The sequence below is a fragment of the Salmo trutta genome, chromosome 21 (assembly GCF_901001165.1).
Source record: "Salmo trutta chromosome 21, fSalTru1.1, whole genome shotgun sequence".
Taxonomy (NCBI): Eukaryota; Metazoa; Chordata; class Actinopteri; order Salmoniformes; family Salmonidae; genus Salmo; species Salmo trutta.
This window is the reverse complement of record NC_042977.1, coordinates 44,267,425-44,289,934: the sequence shown is the minus strand read 5'-3', so window position 1 is coordinate 44,289,934 and position 22,510 is coordinate 44,267,425. Positions and strand designations below refer to the sequence as shown.

General features: G+C 45.5%; 1 protein-coding gene across 1 annotated transcript in view; it reads left to right on the top strand.

The window, feature by feature from the left end:
* LOC115157528 (unconventional myosin-IXb) overlaps window positions 1-22,510 on the top strand; it is a 51,156-nt gene that overhangs the window by 6,092 nt on the left and 22,554 nt on the right. The window contains exons 5-23 of the mRNA XM_029705869.1: window positions 62-162; window positions 5,043-5,166; window positions 5,937-6,026; window positions 6,322-6,438; window positions 7,481-7,615; window positions 7,954-8,075; window positions 8,893-9,034; window positions 10,022-10,211; window positions 12,626-12,704; window positions 14,311-14,397; window positions 16,156-16,195; window positions 16,453-16,575; window positions 17,686-17,766; window positions 17,940-18,050; window positions 18,336-18,458; window positions 18,706-18,855; window positions 19,309-19,466; window positions 19,577-19,864; window positions 20,581-20,760. Of these exons, the coding sequence (XP_029561729.1) occupies window positions 62-162; window positions 5,043-5,166; window positions 5,937-6,026; window positions 6,322-6,438; window positions 7,481-7,615; window positions 7,954-8,075; window positions 8,893-9,034; window positions 10,022-10,211; window positions 12,626-12,704; window positions 14,311-14,397; window positions 16,156-16,195; window positions 16,453-16,575; window positions 17,686-17,766; window positions 17,940-18,050; window positions 18,336-18,458; window positions 18,706-18,855; window positions 19,309-19,466; window positions 19,577-19,864; window positions 20,581-20,760 (2,441 nt within the window). The remainder of the gene's footprint in view (window positions 1-61; window positions 163-5,042; window positions 5,167-5,936; window positions 6,027-6,321; window positions 6,439-7,480; window positions 7,616-7,953; window positions 8,076-8,892; window positions 9,035-10,021; window positions 10,212-12,625; window positions 12,705-14,310; window positions 14,398-16,155; window positions 16,196-16,452; window positions 16,576-17,685; window positions 17,767-17,939; window positions 18,051-18,335; window positions 18,459-18,705; window positions 18,856-19,308; window positions 19,467-19,576; window positions 19,865-20,580; window positions 20,761-22,510) is intronic.

Here is a 22,510-nt window from a genome sequence, read left to right as displayed (position 1 = left end):
CTCTCACTCACACACACTCACCTCTCTCTCTTTCTCTCTCTTGCTCTGTATCACTTTGCAGGAGGACTTTAATTTAGAAGATGCTGAGGACCTCAGGCGTGAGTTCAAGAGGCTTCATCAGGCCATGGAGATGGTGGGATTCCTGGTCCCCACCAAGAAACAGTACGTATGGGTACTGTAGGGTTACAGATCGAGGGAGACGGAGATAGAGGTGGACAGAGAGAGAGAGAGAGAGCGAAAGATCCCTAAAAAACAATTTATCATAGCTCAGAAACCCTCTGTTGTTTAACATCTCCTGTACCATGCTCCATGTCTTCGGCCTAGATCTGATCGTTTTCCTGAAGAGTTAGTATCATGGAACTTAAACAATATGCCTGTGACAGCACACCACTCTCCAGTAATTCCTCCTCTCTCCCATTAGCCGCAGCAGCTTAGAGCTGGTCAGACGTAGCAGGGGGAAATGCAGGGAGCATTACAGTAGTGGGAATCTGATGTTGACCTCAGGGCCTGGCATGCGTGGGAGAGAGAACCAGTATAACTCAGTTACTCACCCGTTAGGGGTGTATCTCTAGTATAACCCAGTTACTCACCTGTTAGAGGTGTATCTCTAGTAACTCACCTGTTAGAGGTGTATCTCTAGTAACTCACCTGTTAGAGGTGTATCTCTAGTAACTCACCTGTTAGAGGTGTATCTCTAGTAACTCACCTGTTAGAGGTGTATCTCTAGTATAACCCAGTTACTCACCTGTTAGAGGTGTATCTCTAGTATAACTCAGTTACTCACCTGTTAGAGGTGTATCTCTAGTTACTCACCTGTTCGAGGTGTATCTCTAGTAACTCACCTGTTAGAGGTGTATCTCTAGTAACTCACCTGTTCGAGGTGTATCTCTAGTAACTCACCTGTTCGAGGTGTATCTCTAGTAACTCACCTGTTCGAGGTGTATCTCTAGCAACTCACCTGTTAGAGGTGTATCTCTAGTAACTCACCTGTTAGAGGTGTATCTCTAGTAACTCACCTGTTAGAGGTGTATCTCTAGTTGCTCACCTGTTCGAGGTGCATCTCTAGTTACTCACCTGTTCGAGGTCTATCTCTAGTAACTCACCTGTTAGAGGTGTATCGCTATGTAATTATATTCTAGCTCGTGACGTGACTACCATTAATGCGATGACTGTTATTTTATCAAATCAATTAACTATTGTTTTCAATTATTACGAGATTAAATTAATCATGTAACAATTTAACTCATTAGCAATCTTGGGGCACCACGGGAAAAGTTTGTTTTAATGAGTTACCGTTTTCCGAATTAACTCTGAATATATCGTTATCCTATTAGTTATCCATTAATTATTATTACCTCGTGTCAGTCTTATTCTGAACGTCGTTGACTTCAAATCTGCACCCTAGTCTAAATGATGATTCAGCGATACACATTGGATTAATTATTTATTTACTAACTAACTAACTAAATAATCACACATAAATACATAAACACACACTCAGGATAGATTATACGTTGATTACTAACATAATGCAATGAAAGGTCCCTAGTGGACTAACCCAATATGATGGCTTGGTACACAATGAAAAGGGAGGGGCATGTAAGGAGAGGGAGAGACAGAGTCAACTTGTTGTACATACATGTGGAAGTTATGCTCATGGGAATATGAATACTTTGCACATGAACGACCGCTCATTCAAAAAGAATTGCAATGCATATATATATTTACGTGTGTATGTCTTTGTCATCACTCTGTTGAAATCGCCCGGTCCGTCTGTGGAGAGTAGTTCGACAGAAGTCTCTGATTGTGTATGTCTCTGGTTGTCCACCAGAGGTCACAATGTCCTCAGTTGTAGAAGTAGACTTTCTTTGTTCTGGAAGTGTTCGTTAGAATGGCTACATCAGATGTTCCAATGGTCGTTGGACAAGATCTTCCTCGTGTCTTTGGCCAAAGTTCTAGACTACTTAACATGCAGAGCTGCAGGTGGTGTCTTAGTCTAGTCTTCTTCCCTCGTCGAGTTACAGAGGGGTCATGTAGTTTTAGACCATTTGTCATGAATTCAGCTCATGCTGCACATTTACTGGTCTAATAGTTTTAAACCATTTCACACACCAGTAGCACCCTGGCAATGTACTGGTCTATATTTAAATTGCAACCATTTCAACGTGTAGCCACCGCTCCACGTTTTCTGGTTTCTATGGTTGATTATTCAGTGTATAGCTAGAACCACTCTACACACCGGCAGCAACCCGGCATGTTTTGGTCTAATGAAAATTTCGTTAGCAGTCCTTTTATGCCTTTTCCTTGGAGGGTGGTTCCATCACGTTGCCACAATGTCTGTGCTCACGTGGGCATGGTTACTGACTTGAAAAACAATTAGCTCATTTAGAAGGCTAAAATCACATTTAGTCTTCTCACAAATAGTTTCATATTTAATCATATCAGTTCCACAACATTTAGATGTAAATCTGATAACTGCGACGTATACATTTGTAGAGTTACTGTTATTTAGTTATACCGTCCTGATGATATCACAAAACAACAACTGATTTGACATGATTATTGTTTGGAGCCCCATCAACCATTTCTCACATCATTTACGTTAGAAATATTGTTTCAATGTCCAACCTTTTGATGTTAAAGTTTGCAGTGCAGAGAGAGAGTTTACGACCGGTCATTAAAGGCATAGGACCGGGCCACTCCCGCCCCCCCCCCCCCCCCCCCCTTCCTCTCTGGTGGGAGAGAGGGGTCTCTTTGATCCTCACCCAGGAGGGAAATTCATGATACTCGTAAACTATTATGTTTTGCGTGAATGAATGTCCTGTATGTATGGTACCCTAGAAATGAGGATGATTTAGTAACCTATACCACTACCCAGTAGGGATTCATATTATCCCGAAAATCTACCAAGTTTCAATACACGGAATAATTCGGAATTATACAGAGAGTCCTTGGAAATACCCCAAAAATCGGAAGTTGTCACGACTCTGTGTAGGAACGGACCAAGGCGCAGCGTGAATATTGTTCCACATATTTTATTATAATGTGAAACTATGCAAGACATACAATAAACCATAAACAAAACAACAAACCGCGACGAAGAGGTGCTACATGCACTAACTCAAAATAATCTCCCACAAACAAAGGTGGGAAAAACAACTACTTAAATATGATCCCCAATTAGAGACAACGATGACCAGCTGCCTCTAATAGGGGATCATCCAAAAAACCCAACATAGAAAAACAGAAACTAGAACCAAACAACATAGAAAAATAAAACTAGAATAAACCCCCCCAGTCACGCCCTGACCTACTCTACCATAGAAAATAAGAGCTCTCTATGGTCAGGACGTGACAGAAGTGCCCTTTTTAAAGTGTTTAAAACAAAGAAATGGTCACCATGCCAGGGTTCTCTCCAAATAAGAGGGGTGCTGCGCCACCTTGTCGGCTTGGCTGTGTCACCATCTAAAGATTTCAGAGAAAATTAAACTGACATTTAGTAATGATAGAGTAACTATCTCTGATCGGCAATGACATTGTTGTGAATTTTGGAAAAGGCCGTTCCAATGTTTTTGCCGGCGTTATTATGTTCCTAAGCCTACTGCTGAAATGTGCAGAATGAATTATCTCGACACAGAGGACGCACAGAACACACCCAGAGTATAGCTACCAAAGTAGCTTAGCTTGCCAGATAACCTCCTTCAACAAATGACAGAATATCTCTTATTTTGCAACATCTAGTTGATGATTATACAGACAGCAGATCAGCTCATGAATAACGGGGAGATGAAGAGAGGAAATAGTTTAAATATCAAAGTATCTTAACAGGGACCAACTCTGTTTTTAAAAAAAGATCCATATCTATTCCCATACCGTTTGTTGATCAAACCTTCTCTACTGAAGTATGAGACAGCGCAGAGAAGTGGGGGAAATGTTATTGCGGCATTTTGACATGCATTTAGCGATTACAGAATAAAGTTAGGCATTTTCCTGCGAGACAGGAGTCAGGACTTTGGCTTTCAATGGGATTGGGACTGGATAGGAAAATAGCCAAGGCTCTATGACAGGAGAAGATAGAATTTTCCCTCATGCCTCTCTGAATTGTTAACAGACTTCATGTCTGTGACAGATCTCTATGTAGTGAATTGTGCATATAGGCCTGTCAAATGTGTGACCATCTGAAGAGTCACAATGGCAGCTCAGAGAAACATGTTATTTTATAGCCTATACTGTACGGGTTTCCTGTAGGGTTTATTCACTGTATTTGCATCGCGTGTGAAGTCCGGCGGTGTCAATTATGCTTCTGCTTTGAATTTATGGCCACTGTGTGTGAAGTAAATACGCTAGGCTAAAGGTTTCCATGACAACCTATTTGCATAATGTGTTTTGTTTATTTTTTTACCAATTTTTTTGTGATGTGGAATTGCATTAGTGTGACATTGGAGGGAAGATTTGGTAATTTCCCAGGTCTTTGTCATTTAAATGTTTTAAGGAAATGTGAAGTGATCCCGGGACAGTCTCGGGATCCCGGTTACTCATGTTAATCCCTACTAGCCAGTGAGAGTAATAATCCAGGGGTATTGTGTTTAGTAGGCTGTTGTGCAGCCTATGCTCTGTAATCCAGGGGTAGTGTGTTTAGTAGGCTGTTGTGCAGCCTATGCTCTGTAATCCAGGGGTAGTGTGTTTAGTAGGCTGTTGTGCAGCCTATGCTCTGTAATCCAGGGGTAGTGTGTTTAGTAGGCTGTTGGCAAGCCTATGCTCTGTAATCCAGGGGTATTGTATTTAGTAGGCTGTTGTGCAGCCTATGCTCTGTAATCCTGGGCACGTATTCACAAAGCCTTTCAGAGCAGGAGTGCTGATCATTATTATTTAAAAGGCAAAACAGATCATAGATCAGCATTCCTACTCTGTCATGCTTTGTAAATATGGGCCCAGGTGTGTCGCGCGGCCCAGGTGTGTCGCGCGGCCCAGGTGTGTCGCGCGGCCCAGGTGTGTCGCGCGGCCCAGGTGTGTCTCGCGACCTAACCGTGTGTTATTTTTAGGATCTTCTCTGTGCTCTCTGCCATCCTGTACCTGGGCAACGTGACGTACAGCCAATCCGAAGACGGCCAGGGCCTGGAGGCGGGGCCAGCAGATGTCCTCTCTACCCTGTCTGACCTGCTGAAGGTAGAGCAATACATCTTGTTATTTTGGGGATTTTGTGTATTGTCAATTTATGTCTATTTTAAATGGTCAAATAATGAATTAATTCAGAATTAGCTGTTATTGATACTACATAATGGGGCTTTATTGAATTTGAAAATAAACCAATAAATCAATCAATATATTTGTCTCGCCTGCCCAAGCTAGAGCAATCAATCTGTCAATCAATATATTTATTGTCCAGTCAATCAATTTCTTCATTATATCACCTGCTCAAGCTAAAGGACCACCTGTACACACTATGCTCTGTTCCTATAGGTCAAACAGCTGACAGTCTGCTCTGTTCCTATAGGTCAAACAGCTGACAGTCTGCTCTGTTCCTATAGGTCAAACAGCTGACAGTCTGCTCTGTTCCTATAGGTCAAACAGCTGACAGTCTGCTCTGTTCCTATAGGTCAAACAGCTGACAGTCTGCTCTGTTCCTATAGGTCAAACAGCTGACAGTCTGCTCTGTTCCTATAGGTCATACAGCTGACAGTCTGCTCTGTTCCTATAGGTCAAACAGCTGACAGGCTGCTCTGTTCCTATAGGTCAAACAGCTGACAGGCTGCTCTGTTCCTATAGGTCAAACAGCTGACAGGCTGCCCTGTTCCTATAGGTCAAACAGCTGACAGGCTGCTCTGTTCCTATAGGTCAAACAGCTGACAGGCTGCTCTGTTCCTGTAGGTCAAACAGCTGACAGGCTGCTCTGTTCCTATAGGTCAAACAGCTAACAGGCTGCTCTGTTCCTATAGGTCAAACAGGAGTTGCTGGTGGAGGCTTTGACTAAGAGGAAACAAATGACAGCCAACAACACCGTAGTTGTACACTACACTCTCGAGGAGGTAGGGGTTCGAACATCACATGACAGGGGAAACTCCAATCTGTTCCTATAGCTACCACCTGAAGATTTTTGACATGCCATTTAGCAGAGACTTTTATCCAAACTGACTTAGTCATGCGTGGATACACTCAGGTCATGTATGGGCAGAGAAGCTTATGTAGCTCTTGTTAGCTTGGCAGACCTTTTTGTGGTGTTATCCTATAGGCTGTAAGTGTTTTGATTGTCCTTCCTAGGCTGTAACTATATTGTTGTTGTCCTTCCTAGGCTGTAACTATTGTTGTTGTTGTCCTTCCTAGGCTGTGACAGCACGGGACTCGATGGCCAAGTCTCTGTACAGCTCTCTGTTTGATTGGATCATCCTGCACATCAACCACGCTCTACTCAACAGACGAGACATGGAGGAGGCCGTCTCTGTAAGACAACCCGTCACTGTCCTAACCCAGAGACAACCCGTCACTGTCCTAACCCAGAGACAACCCGTCACTGTACTAACCCAGAGACAACCCGTCACTGTACTAACCCAGAGACGTATCGTCACTGTCCTGACCCAGAGACCACTTGTCACTGTCCTGACCCAGAGACCACTTGTCACTGTCCTGACCCAGAGACCACTTGTCACTGTCCTGACCCAGAGACCACTTGTCACTGTCCTGACCCAGAGACAGCCCGTCACTGTCCTGACCCAGAGACAGCCCGTCACTGTCCTAACCCAGAGACAACCCGTCACTGTCCTAACCCAGAGACAACCCGTCACTGTCCTAACCCAGAGACAACCCGTCACTGTCCTAACCCAGAGACAACCCGTCACTGTCCTAACCCAGAGACAACCCGTCACTGGCCTAACCCAGAGACAACCCGTCACTGGCCTAACCCAGAGACAACCCGTCACTGGCCTAACCCAGAGACAACCCGTCACTGTCCTAACCCAGAGACAACCCGTCACTGGCCTAACCCAGAGACAACCCGTCACTGTCCTAACCCAGAGACAACCCGTCACTGTCCTAACCCAGAGACTACCCGTCACTGTCCTAACCCAGAGACAACCCGTCACTGTCCTAACCCAGAGACAACCCGTCACTGGCCTAACCCAGAGACAACCCGTCACTGGCCTTACCCAGAGACTACCCGTCACTGTCCTAACCCAGAGACAACCCGTCACTGTCCTAACCCAGAGACAACCCGTCACTGTCCTAACCCTAACCGTAACCCTTTTCACTTCACATTCTGTAACTGTCACTTCCAGTCAAAAGCGCTACGCCGCCATTTGTTTGACAACCTTTCAATGCAGTTTAAAATGAAGTATTAGTAAGATAAAGTGGTACAGAAGTACTGCTGTGTGACACACGGCCCAGGGGAGGAGAAATATCACCACAACGGATTCATGACAGAATTCAGCTCAATCAATTGCATTTCAAATATTAATGTTCAGAATATCACTGTTTGTTTTTGTTCCAGTGTTTGTCTATAGGTATCCTGGATATATTTGGTTTTGAGGACTTCCAGACGAACAGCTTTGAACAGTTGTGTATTAACTACGCCAACGAGAAAGTTCACTATTACTTCCACCAGCACGTCTTCACGCTGGAGCAGGTGAATTCAATACACTACTAGTAAACCCTTTACCACAGCCCTTAAAGGGTACGTTAATGTAAAGTGTTTTCCCCTTGGTGATCAATAAAGCATCGATCTGTTTGTCTACTTATCCATCCATCTGTTCACCCATTCATCCATTCATCCCTTCACTCGTCCATCTACCCATTCATCCCTTCACTCGTCCATCTACCCATTCATCCCTTCACTCGTCCATCTACCCATTCATCCCTTCACTCGTCCATCTACCCATTCATCCCTTCACTCGTCCATCTACCCATTCATCCCTTCACTCGTCCATCTACCCATTCATCCCTTCACTCGTCCATGTATTCCAGGAGGAGTACCAGGCAGAAGGGATCAGCTGGAGTCCCATTAACTACAAAGACAACCTGGGCTGTATCCATCTGATCAGCCAGAAACCCACTGGACTGTTCCACATACTAGATGAGGAGAGCAAGTAGGTCTAGAAGGAGGGCCCAGAGTTTTACCTTGCAACTCTGGGCCCAGAGTTTTACCTTGCAACTCTGGGCCCAGAGTTTTACCTTGCAACTCTGGGCCCAGAGTTTTACCTTGCAACTCTGGGCCCAGAGTTTTACCTTGCAACTCTGGGCCCAGAGTTTTACCTTGCAACTCTGGGCCCAGAGATTTACCATGCAACTCTGGGCCCAGAGATTTACCTTGCAACTCTGGGCCCAGAGATTTACCTTGCAACTCTGGGCCCAGAGATTTACCTTGCAACTCTGGGCCCAGAGAATTACCTTGCAACTCTGGGCCCAGAGATTTACCTTGCCACTCTGGGCCCAGAGATTTACCTTGCCACTCTGGGCCCAGAGATTTACCTTGCCACTCTGGGCCCAGAGATTGACCTTGCCACTCTGGGCCCAGAGATTTACCTTGCCACTCTGGGCCCAGAGATTTACCTTGCCGCTCTGGGGCCCAGAGTTTTACCTTGCCGCTCTGGGGCCCAGAGTTTTACCTTGCCACTCTGGGGCCCAGAGTTTTACCCTGCCACTTTGGGGCCCAGAGTTTTACCAGTCAGGTCACATGGTTGTATCTCAATAGGCTGTAGTTACATCCTCTCCTTGTTTTAAACCTTTATCAGCACTGATCTAGTGGAAGTGGACAGGTGAAAAGAAGCTTACTGGTTTGGCTTCCTATCTAGCTTTTTACCTACCTAGGTATTTTCAGTTCAGTGTTGAGTGGATATTCATTTATCAGTCTGTCCACTGTCCTTTTTTTTTCCTGTCCCCCTCTCTCTCTTTCCATGTCCGCAGTCTCTCCCAGTCCACAGACAACACCCTGTTGGAGAAGTTCAAGCAGCTGCATCATGATAACCCGTACTTTGTCCCCACCGCGGTGATGGAACCAGCCTTCATCATACAACACTTTACTGGGACCATCAAGTACCAGGTTAAGGTAGGGATATAAACCAATGATGTACATACTGTACATAGACATGAATATTTATGTCATGTAGTAGTACAGCTCTGTCTACATGTGACACTACCAACTGCCCTTCTCTTAACCCCCTCTCTCTCTCTCCCCTCTTCCTCCTCCACTCTTCTCCCCTCTTCCTCCTCCACTCTTCTCCCCTCTTCCTCCTCCACTCTTCTCCCCTCTTCCTCCTCCACTCTTCTCCCCTCTTCCTCCTCCCTCTCTCTCCCCTCTTCCTCCTCCCCTCTTCTCCCCTCTTCCTCCTCCACTCTTCTCCCTCCTCCCCTCTTCCTCCCCTCTTCTCCCCTCCCTCTCTCTCCTCCCCTCTTCCCCCCTCCCTCTCTCTCTCCTCCCCTCTTCCCCCCTCCCTCTCTCTCTCCTCCCCTCTTCCTCCCCTCTTCCTCCCCTCTTCTCCCCTCCCCTCTTCCCCCTCCCTCTCTCTTCCCCCCTCCTTCTCTCTCCTCTCCTCTTCCCCCCTCCCTCTCTCTTCCCCCCTCCCTCTCTCTTCTCCTCTCTCTCCCCTCCCTCTCTCTCCCCTCCCTCTCTCTCCCCTCCCTCTCTCTCCCCTCCCTCTCTCTTCTCTTCCTCCCCTCTTCTCCCCTCCCTCTCTCTTCTCCCCTCCTTCTCTCTCCTCCCCTCTTCCCCCTCCCTCTCTCTTCCCCCCTCCTTCTCTCTCCTCTCCTCTTCCCCCCTCCCTCTCTCTTCTCCTCTCTCTCCCCTCCCTCTCTCTTCTCCCCTCCCTCTCTCTTCTCCCCTCCCTCTCTCTTCTCTCCTCCCCTCTTCCCCCCTCCCTCTCTCTTCTCCCCTCCCTCCCTCTTCCCCCCTCTTCCTCCTCCCCTCTTCTCCCCTCCCTCTCTCTTCTCCCCTCTTCCCCCTCCCTCTCTCTCTCTCCTCCCCTCTTCTCTCATCCCTCTCTCTTCTCCCCTCCCTCTCTCTTCTCTCCTCCCTCTCTCTCTTCCTCTCTGTCAGGATTTCCGGGAGAAGAACACGGACCACGTGCGTCCGGAGATCGTGTCGTTGCTACGCAGCAGTCAGCGGGCGTTCATGCGTCAGCTGATCGGGTCAGATCCTGTGGCCTTTTTCCGATGGGGAATCCTCCGATCCACCATACACATCATAGCAGTCTTCAAGGAGGCCGGGCGCCGCCGGGCAGCCGCGGGTACACTACTTTTTAAGGACATTTACCCTCTCTCCTTGACCTGTCCAATCAGAGCTTTTCAGGGCTTTTCTTCATGACATGAACCAAGCCAGGGAAAGCTCTGGGCCATATTCATTAGCGTATAAGTAGCCTATAACTGTAATTGGCCAACAGTTTATTTTTCCTGGTCAGGTTGAGATGTGACTTGCCACACTAACGTATGGAGATGATGACGATAAGATGGTTAACATGATGATGATGAGGATGATGGTTAACATGATGATGAAGATGATGGTTAACATGATGATGGTTAACATGATGATGAAGATGGTGGTTAACATGATGATGGTTAACATGATGATGAGGATGATGGTTAACATGATGATGAGGATGATGGTTAACATGATGATGAGGATGATGGTTAACATGATGATGAGGATGGTGGTTAACATGTTGATGAGGATGATGGTTAACATGTTGATGAGGATGATGGTTAACATGATGATGATGAGGATGGTGGTTAACATGATGATGATGAGGATGGTGGTTAACATGATGATGAGGATGGTGGTTAACATGATGATGGTTAACATGATGATGGTTAACATGATGATGAGGATGATGGTTAACATGATGATGAGGATGGTGGTTAACATGATGATGAGGATGATGGTTAACATGATGATGAGGATGGTGGTTAACATGATGATGAGGATGATGGTTAACATGATGATGAGGATGATGGTTAACATGATGATGAGGATGGTGGTTAACATGATGATGAGGATGATGATTAACATGTTGATGAGGATGATGATTAACATGATGATGATGATGAGGATGGTGAAGATGATGATGATGGTTAATGTTTTGATGATGATGGTTAACGTTTTGATGATGAGGATGGTTAACATGATGATGATGAGGATGGTTAACATGATGATGATGATGATGAGGATGGTTAACATGATGATGGTGAGGATGGTTAACATGTTGAGGATGATGGTTAACAGGATGATGATGGTTAACATGATGATGGTTAACATGTTGATGATGGTGAGGATGGTTAACGTGATGATGATGGTTAACATGATGATGATGAGGATGGTTAACATGATGATGAGGATGGTTAACGTTATGATGAGGATGATGGTTAACATGATGAAGATGATGATGAGGATGGTTAACATGATGATGATGATGATGATGATGAGGATGGTTAATGTTATGATGGTGATGATGAGGATGGTGGTTAACGTGATGATGAGGATGGTTAACGTGATGATGAGGATGATGGTTAACGTGGTGATGATGGTGGTTAACATGATGATGAGGATGATGGTTAACATGATGGTTAACATGATGAAGATGATGATGATGGTTAACATGATGATGAGGATGATGGTTAACATGATGATGAGGATGATGGTTAACATGATGGTTAACATGATGAAGATGATGATGGTTAATGTTTTGATGATGATGGTTCATGTTTTGATGATGATGGTTAATGTTTTGATGATGATGGTTAATGTTTTGATGATGATGGTTAACGTTTTGATGATGAGGATGGTTAACATGATGATGATGATGATGGTGAGAATGGTTAACATGATGATGGTGAGGATGATGAGGATGATGAGGATGGTTAACATGATGATGAGGATGATGGTGAGGATGATGGTTAACTTGATGATGAGGATGTTGAGGATGATGGTTAACATGATGAAGATGATGGTTAACATGATGAAGATGATGATGAGGATGGTTAACATGATGATGATGAGGAGGATGGTTAATGTTATGATGGTGATGATGAGGATGGTTAACATGATGATGAGGATGGTGGTTAACGTGATGATGAGGATGGTTAACGTGATGATGAGGATGATGGTTAACATGATGAGGATGATGGTTAACGTGGTGATGATGGTGGTTAACATGATGATGAGGATGATGGTTAACATGATGGTTAACATGATGAAGATGATGATGGTTAACATGATGATGAGGATGATGGTTAACATGATGATGAGGGTTAACATGATGATGAGGATGATGGTTAACATGATGGTTAACATGATGAAGATGATGATGGTTAATGTTTTGATGATGATGGTTAATGTTTTGATGATGATGGTTAATGTTTTGATGATGATGGTTAATGTTTTGATGATGATGGTTAACGTTTTGATGATGAGGATGGTTAACATGATGATGATGATGATGATGGTTAACATGATGATGGTGAGGATGATGAGGATGATGAGGATGGTTAACATGATGATGAGGATGATGGTGAGGATGATGGTTAACTTGATGTTGAGGATGATGGTTAACATGATGAAGATGATGGTTAACATGATGATGAGGATGATGGTTAACATGATGAAGATGGTTAACATGGAGAGGCCTTTGTTCTGTGTACTCTACAGCGCTGGTGAAGCCCACCTCCTGTCGCATTACAGGGGAACTGAAGAGGAGACCCACCTTGGCTCGACAGAGACTGGCCAGGTAGGAGAGAGTTACCAGTTACCCCAGGGTGGTGGGAGAGAGTTACCAGTTACCCCAGGGGGGTGGGAGAGAGTTACCAGTTACCCCAGGGGGGTGGGAGAGAGTTACCAGTTACCCCAGGGGGGTAGGAGAGAGTTACCAGTTACCCTAGGGTGGTAGGAGAGAGTTACCAGTTACCCCAGGGGGGTAGGAGAGAGTTACCAGTTACCCCAGGGTGGTGGGAGAGAGTTACCAGATACCCCAGGGGGGTAGGAGAGAGTTACCAGTTACCCCAGGGGGGTAGGAGAGAGTTACCAGATACCCCAGGGGGGTAGGAGAGAGTTACCAGATACCCCAGGGGGGTAGGAGAGAGTTACCAGATACCCCAGGGTGGTAGGAGAGAGTTACCAGTTACCCCAGGGGGGTGGGAGAGAGTTACCAGATACCCCAGGGGGGTAGGAGAGAGTTACCAGATACCCCAGGGTGGTGGGAGAGAGTTACCCCAGGGTAGTGGGAGAGAGTTACCAGTTACCCCAGGGTGGTAGGAGAGAGTTACCAGTTACCCCAGGGTGGTAGGAGAGAGTTACCAGTTACCCCAGGGTGGTAGGAGAGAGTTACCAGATACCCCAGGGGGGTAGGAGAGAGTTACCAGATACCCCAGGGTGGTAGGAGAGAGTTACCAGTTACCCCAGGGGGGTAGGAGAGAGTTACCAGATACCCCAGGGTGGTGGGAGAGAGTTACCAGTTACCCCAGGGTAGTGGGAGAGAGTTACCCCAGGGGGGTAGGAGAGAGTTACCAGTTACCCCAGGGTAGTGGGAGAGAGTTACCAGATACCCCAGGGTGGTAGGAGAGAGTTACCCCAGGGTGGTAGGAGAGAGTTACCCCAGGGGGGTAGGAGGGAGTTACCCCAGGGGGGTAGGAGGGAGTTACCCCAGGGGGGTAGGAGGGAGTTACCCCAGGGGGGGTAGGAGAGAGTTACCCCAGGGGGGTAGGAGGGAGTTACCCCAGGGGGGTAGGAGAGAGTTACCCCAGGGGGGTAGGAGAGAGTTACGAGTTACCCCAGGGGGGTAGGAGAGAGTTACCAGATACCCCAGGGGGGTGGGAGAGAGTTACCAGATACCCCAGGGTGGTGGGAGAGAGTTACCAGATACCCCAGGGTGGTGGGAGAGAGTTACCAGATACCCCAGGGTGGTGGGAGAGAGTTACCAGATACCCCAGGGTGGTAGGAGAGAGTTACCAGATACCCCAGGGGGGTAGGAGAGAGTTACCAGTTACCCCAGGGTGGTAGGAGAGAGTTACCAGTTACCCCAGGGTGGTGGGAGAGAGTTACCAGATACCCCAGGGTGGTGGGAGAGAGTTACCAGATACCCCAGGGGGGTGGGAGAGAGTTACCAGATACCCCAGGGGGGTAGGAGAGAGTTACCAGATACCCCAGGGGGGTAGGAGAGAGTTACCCCAGGGGGGTAGGAGAGAGTTACCAGTTACCCCAGGGTGGTAGGAGAGAGTTACCAGTTACCCCAGGGATGGCTAATCCTATCCACAGAGGACTGGTGTGGATGCAGCCTTCTGTTCCAGCCAAGCAGTAACACACCTGATTCAACTAAAGTAATCCTTCTCCATCCACAGCTCCCGGCTGGACTTCTCATTTGACCGGTCTGATGACCACCCTCTGGAGGTGTTAGAGGACATTTTTGTCAGCTATGAGAACAGGAAGTAAGTGGTAATGGTGTGAATGCAGGACTCAGGTTGTTGATGGAATGTTACATACTGTACTGCGTACATTTTGAACTTCAGTATTTTCAAAAAGAACCCTGCTGGAAGCTAGTCTGCTGTAACCAAGTCCATCATTGTCCAGACGTAAATACAGTTGCCTTCAGAAAGTATTCACACCCCTTGATGTTTTTCCACATTTTGTTTTTCCAAAGTGGAATTCAAATAGATTTAACTGTTCTTTTTTAAATGATCTACACTAAATACTCTGTCATGTCAAAGTGGAGGAACAAAAAATAAACAAATAAAGCACCAATATCTTGATTTAGATAAGTATTCAACCCCCTGAGTTAATACATGTTAGAATCACATTTGGTGTCGATTACAGCTGGGAGTCTTTCTGGGTAAGTTTCTGAGTGCTTTCCACATCTGGAATGTGCAACATTTGGCCATTTTATTATTTTCACAATTTTTCAAGCTCTGTCAAATTGGTGGTTGATCATTGCTAGACAATTATTTTCCGATTTTTAAGTCATAACTGTAACTCGACCACTCAGGAACATTCACTGTCTTCTTGGTAAGCAACTCTATTGTAGTTTTGGCCTTGTGTTTTAGGTTACTGTCCTTCTGAAAGGTGAATTCATCTCCCAGTGTCTGGTGGAAAGCAGACTGAACCAGGTTTTCCTCTAGGATTTTGCCTGCGCTTAACTCCATTCCATTTCTTTTTTTATCCTGAAAAACTCCCCAGTCCTTAATGATGACAAGCATACCCATAACATGATGCAGCCACCACTATACTTGAAAATATGGAGAGTGGTACTCAGTAATGTGTTGTATTGGATTTGGCCAAAACATAACACTTTGTATTCAGGACAAATAGTTTATTATTTTGCCAATTGTTTTGCAGTAGTACTTTAATGCCTTGTTGTAAACAGGATGCATGTTTTAGAATATTTTGATTGTGTACAGGCTATCTTCTTTTCAGTCTGTCATTTAGGTTAGTATTGTGGTGTAACTACAATGTTGATGCATCCTCAGTTTCCTCCTATCACGGCCATTAAACTCTAACTGTTTTAAAGTCACCATTGGCCTCGTGAAATCCCTGAACGGTTTCCTTCCTCTCCGGCAACTGAGTTAGGAAGGACGCCTGTATCTTTATAGTGACTGGGTCTATTGATACACCATCCAAGGTGTAATTAATAACTTCACCATGCTCAAAGGGATATTCAATGTTGGCCTCTTTAAAAAAATATGTATATATATTCTTTACGAGGCACTGAAAAACCTCCCTGGTCTTTGTGGTTGAATCTGTGTTTGAAATTCACTGCTTGACTGACGGCACCTTAAAGATAATTGTATATGTGGGGTACAGAGATGAGGTAGTCATTCAAACTTATTATGTGACTTGTTAAGCACATTTTTACTGCTGAACTTATTTAGGCTTGCCATCACAAAGGTGTTGAGTACTTATTGACTCAAGACTTTTCACCTTTTCATTTTTTTATTAATTTGTAAACATTTCTAAAAACAAAATTCCACTTTAACATTGTGTGTGTGTGTGTGTGTGTGTGTGTGTGCGGCCATTGACAAAAAAAATCGAAATGTAATCAATACTAAAATTCAGACTGTCGCACAACAAAATGTGGAAAAAGTCAAGGGCTGTGAATACTTTCTGAAGGCGCTGTATTTACTGGTCCTTGTCCTCCATCTTTGGCTGTGAGACACAGTTTACCACCATCTCTCTGTCTTCTCTCCCCATAGAAAGACCAAAGGCAGCAAGCGCAAACAGCTCATTCCCAAGGTAATGTATTAGTAGTTGACGTTATCAAAAAGGGATTTATTGGGTCGTTCTATGGGTTTATATTACTGCACTTTTTTACCTAGGGACAGGAGTTTTTCCTGGTATGTTTCATGGTATGGTAACCATATTACAACACTATGTCATTGCAGTGCAGGTGTGATTGGATTTGATTGATTTGATTAATTTGATTCAAATCAATCTTTATTTATTTTTTGGTTGGTTGATTGATTGATTGATTGACGTGTGTTGTTCCACAGAATCTGATGAACTCCCGGTCCCTGAAGCACATAGTGGGTCTGATGCGCCACGGCCTCACCCCCCGCTCTCTGCTCCACCCACACCAGAGGAAGAAACCGTCCAGCATCAGCGCTCAGTTCCAGGTCTGCTTCCCCAACACAGACCAGCAGGCACACTCCACACACACTCACTCACTCACTCACTCACTCACTCACTCACTCACTCACTCACAGACACACTCACTCACTCACAGACACACTCACTCACTCACAGACACACTCACTCACTCACTCACAGACACACTCACTCACTCACTCACACACTCACTCACTCACTCACAGACACACTCACTCACTCACACACAGACACACTCACTCACTCACACACAGACACTCACTCACTCACTCACACACAGACACTCACTCACTCACTCACTCACTCACTCACTCACACACAGACACTCACTCACTCACTCACACACAGACACACTCACTCACTCACTCACTCACACACAGACACACTCACTCACTCACTCACTCACTCACAGACTCACTCACTCACACACAGACACATTCACTCACTCACTCACACACAGACTCACTCACTCACTCACTCACACACAGACACACTCACTCACTCACACACAGACACACTCACTCACTCACTCACACACAGACACACTCACTCACTCACACACACACACACACACACACACACACACACACACACACACACACACACAGGCTCACTCACTCACTCACACACACACTCACTCACTCACTCACTCACACACAGACACACTCACTCACTCACTCACTCACTCACTCACAGACACACTCACTCACTCACTCACTCACAGACACACACTCACTCACTCACTCACACACAGACACACTCACTCACTCACTCACACTCACTCACTCACTCACTCACACACAGACACACTCACTCACTCACTCACTCACTCACACACAGACACACTCACTCACTCACTCACTCACACACACACACACACACACACACAGGCTCACTCACTCACTCACACACACACAGGCACACTCACACACACACAGGCACACTCACTCACTCACAGACACTCACACGCACACACACACCCCTACCAGCCTGATCAGAATAGAGTAGCGTTTTGTGTATCACTTCAAGTCCATTAAAGATCACTAATGGGAGCAGCAAACAGCGAGTGGCGCCTCCGTTACCTCAGCTGACTGGCGTGATGCGATGTTGTTCTGCAGGCGTCTCTCAATAAGCTGCTGGAGACTGTGGGGAGAGCAGAGCCTTTCTTCATTCACTGTATTCGTTCCAATGCTGAGAAGGTAGGATCACATGTTTGCTGTTACGTAGGATGATAGTGTTTTACACATTGGTCATTTAGCAGGCGCTGATATCCTAAGAGACCTACGGTCAGTTTTGATGAAAGAATTTGTATCACTTTAATGCATTTACTGATGTAACTGTACGTGTGTGTGTGTGTGTGTGTTCCTTGTAGAAGGAGATGCTGTTTGACGACGCTCTAGTTTTACAGCAGATGAGGTACACGGGCATGTTGGAGACGGTACGCATCAGGAAGTCTGGCTACAATGCCAAGTTCACCTTCACGGTAGGCTACACCTTCAGCGCTGTACAAATGAATGAGCAAACGTCTAACTCTGACCTAATACATGAACGGTACCGAACCACTAAATGAGCACAGATACTAAGCCATCAGATCTCTCATGCCGCTGCCGTTCTCTAAAACAAACCTTTTTTGAGGTTTTGAAAGCTGGATATTAAGTCTGGATAAAAGCAAACCCTGATTGTCTAAGGTAATGCTTATTGTTTTTTTGAGTCATTTTGATAACAGATGGCCATGTTAGATGAAGTGTTTGATTGTGTGTTGATGTAGGAGTTCCTAGAGAGGTTTAAGGTGTTGCTGCCTAAAGAAGCCACCTCGGCACCGAAAGACATAGCTAACCTGCTGCAGAAGATGGGCCTGGGACAGAGCACATACCAGATTGGGAAAACTAAGGTAACACTTCTTGGCCCCATATATAAACATCATAACACTAAATAAATGCATTTTATTTGTATAGCGCTTTTCAAGAACGGAAAGTACTTTACATATCCCAAATGACGACATCACGACGACATCATCATAACGACATCACAACAACATAACAACATTCAAGTAGCCAAGGAGGACTAAATAAAATGTACAAAAATCCAACAGTAAAAGGGAAACGAGTCCAGTCTAAATGTCTTCATCCCTCCCCCAGGTGTTCCTAAAGGAGAGGGAGAGGCAGCATCTGCAGGACACCCTGAACAAGGAAGTAATGCGTCACATCGTCATCCTCCAGCGCTGGTTCAGGGCCTGTCTGATCAGGAGACACTTCCTCTGCAAGAAAGATGCTGCCATCAGAATACAGGTTGGTGCCTATATGGTAGAGACCATGATCATTCATGTAGCTATGGAAACCATGATCATACAGGTAGCTATGGAAACCATGGTCATACAGGTAGCTATGGAAACCATGGTCATACAGGGAGCTGTGGAAACCATTGTCATACAGGCAGCTATGGCAGAAACCGTGATCATACAGGTAGCTATGGAAACCATGACCATACAGGTAGCTATGGAAACCATGACCATACAGGTAGCTATTGCTTTAAACCACAACAATGTGTGCAGGGCCTATCCCAGGACTTGTAAAATGGTATTGTATTTGAGTATTTCCAGAGAGTGCTGTATGAAATTCTCCCTGAGTTATGTCCCTGTGTGATAGGGTAAGATTCATGTTTTTTGTACAATGGTGCAGCTACTGTGTCCTAGCTGAATTTCCCCACAGAGACAATAAAGTTGATCTCATCTTCTCCTATAGCGATGTTGGCTGGCGTTCCGAGCGGACAACAGGTGCCTTGCAGCCACAGTGATCCAGGCGGCATGGAGAGGTTCTCAGGAGAGGACAGACTACTTGAGAATGAGGAACAGCGTCAAGAAAATGCAGGCACTGATCAGGAACAAACAAGGTCCAAACAGGTACTTTATGTATTTTTCTAACTTACTAATGGACAATAAAAGTTGTAGAACTTTAAACTTCAGGGCCCTGAGTTTAACTGACCAGGACAAATGTCTGACCCTACTTCTAGCACCAAGGCTGAGGGAGAGAAGCCCACCACGCCTCCCCAGCTCCCGCCCAAAACGCAGTCCAAGCACCAGCACCAAACCCAGCACCAGAGAAGCCTGGAGAGGATGGAGCTGAGGAGGAGGCAGCACAGTGAGGAACACGGTCCCAACAGAAGCCCCGGGACAGGCCCAGAAGTCAGTGGACAGAAGGCCGCCCAGAGGAACACTGAGACGGAGAAGAGAGAGGGAAGAGGCTCTCCACCTCCCTTCAACAGACCTCTCTCCTTCCCGCTAGACGCCAAGGCTGGCAGGTACTGTATGTTTCACTTCCATTCCTCACCTCTCTCCCGCTCTACCCATTCTTCACCACTTACCTCTCCACTGTGGTAGCTGATGTGTGGTGAGCTTTCAGGCACTAGCATTCTTACTTTGATACCTACGCACCTGTAGCATACACTATTTGGCATGAAGGACATTTTAAGAGCGCAGACAGCCACCCATCATTTCTATAAGCTTTAAGGCACAAAATGGCTGCCATGGCATCATTCAGGTGGGTGTCGGCTACATATTGGTAGAGGATGAGTGAGCTCTCATCCCCACCACCAATACAATGTAAAGAGCTTTGAGCACCTGCTGGAAAAGTGGTGTATATAAATATATTATTACACAATGTAAACTGAATGCTGATTGGCTGACAGCCATGGTATATCAGACCGTATACCACGGGTATGATAAAACATTTTATTTTTAATTACATTGGTAACCAGTTTATAATAGCAATAAGGCACCTCAGGGGTTCGTGTTATATGGCTAATATACCATGGCACTCCGCGTTGCGTCGTGCCAAGGTTGGCCCTTAGCCGTGGTATATTGGCCATATACCACACCCCCTTGGGTCTTACTGCTTAAATGTAAAGAGCTTTGAGCACCTGCTGGAAAAGTGGTATATAAATGTATTATTATACAATGTAAAGTGCTTTGCTAGCTTGAAAAGCACTATAAAAATCCATCTGATGTTTTTTAACAGGGATGGAGAGGGGGAGTCAACCAGCCCCTCCCACCACACAGGCTCACTGAAGCGCTGCTCCACCTTGGAGGACAGTAAGGAGCGTGCTCAGGGATGGAATGTGAGCAGGACGGAGGGAGGACACCAGGAAGACTCCTGCCCTGAGGTCCAGCGCCCCAGGAATATGGAGGGGTTGCTGCGGTATGTTATGTCATGTTATGATAATGATATGTTATGATAATGATATGTCATGTTACGATAATGATATGTCATGTTACGATAATGATATGTTACGATAATGACATGTCATGTTACGATAATGATATGTTACGATAATGACATGTCATGTTACGATAATGACATGTCATGTTACGATAATGACATGTCATGTTACGATAATGACATGTCATGTTACGATAATGACATGTCATGTTACGATAATGACATGTCATGTTACGATAATGACATGTCATGTTACGATGATGATATGTCATGTTACGATAATGACATGTCATGTTACGATAATGGCATGTCATGTTACGATGATGATATGTCATGTTACGATAATGACATGTCATGTTACGATGATGATATGTCATGTTACGATAATGGCATGTCATGTTACGATGATGATATGTCATGTTACGATTATGATATGTCATGTTACGATGATGATATGTCATGTTACGATGATGATATGTCATGTTACGATAATGATATGTTACGATAATGACATATCATGTTACGATAATGTTATGTCATGATACGATAATGTTATGTCATGTTATGATAATGTTATATCATGTTACGATAATGACATGTCCAGTGGTGTAGTGGAAAGAGTAAACGGGATTTACGTACTTTTTGAAAATTTTGTTTACCCAGCTTTTGCGGAAAAAGGCTTTGCCAGTACAGCGAGCGGTGCTTTATTCACCGCGAACTGCGATCAGCGTTTACCCACCTGTTTTCTTACGACTACGTCACTGGTTATGTCATGTTTTAGTATTTCTCTCAACTGTACCTGTTAGGATCTTTTCAATGTCCTCTCGATATGATCTTGAATCAGTAGCCAGATATACACTCATTGGCCAGTTTATTAGGTACACCCAACTAGTACCGGATCGGACCCCCTTTTGCCTCCAGAACAGCTTGAATTCTTTGGGGAATGGAAATGTTGCTCAGTTGGTATCAAGGGACCTAACGTGTGCCATGGAAACATTCCCCATACCATTACATTACCACCACGAGCCTGTACCGTTGACACCAGGCAGGATGTGGTCATGGACACATGCTGTTTACGCCAAATCCTGACTCTGCCATCAGCATGACGCAATAGGAACTGGGATTTGTCGGACCGGGCAATGTTTTTCCACTCCTCAATTGTCCATTGGTGGTGTTTTCGTGCCCACTGGAGCCGCTTCTTAGCTGATAGGAGTGGAACCCGGTGTGATCGTTTGCTGCAAAGAGCCAATCCGTGACAAGGACCGACAAGTTGTGTGTTCCGAGATAGAATTCTGAACACCACTGTTATACTGCGCCATTATTTGCCTGTTTGTGGCCCGCCTCTTAGCTTGAACGATTCTTGCCATTCTCTTTCGACCTGTCATCAACGAGCTGTTTTCACCACAGGACTGGATGGTTTTTGTTTGTCACCATTCTCGGTAAACCCACTGTCGTGCGTGAAAAGCCCAGGAGGCCGGACATTTCTGAGATACTGGAACCGGCGCTCCCGGCACCGACGATCATACCACGCTCAATGTCGCTTAGGTCTCTCGTTTTGCCCATTCTAACATTCAAGTTGAACAGTAACTGAAAGCCTCTATGCCTGTCTGCCTGCGTTATATAGCATGCCACGGCCACGTGACTCACTGTCTGTAGGAGCGAACTATTTTTGTGAACGGGTGGTGTACCTAATAAACTGCCCCATTCTCTGATTTTTATCTTTCATCAA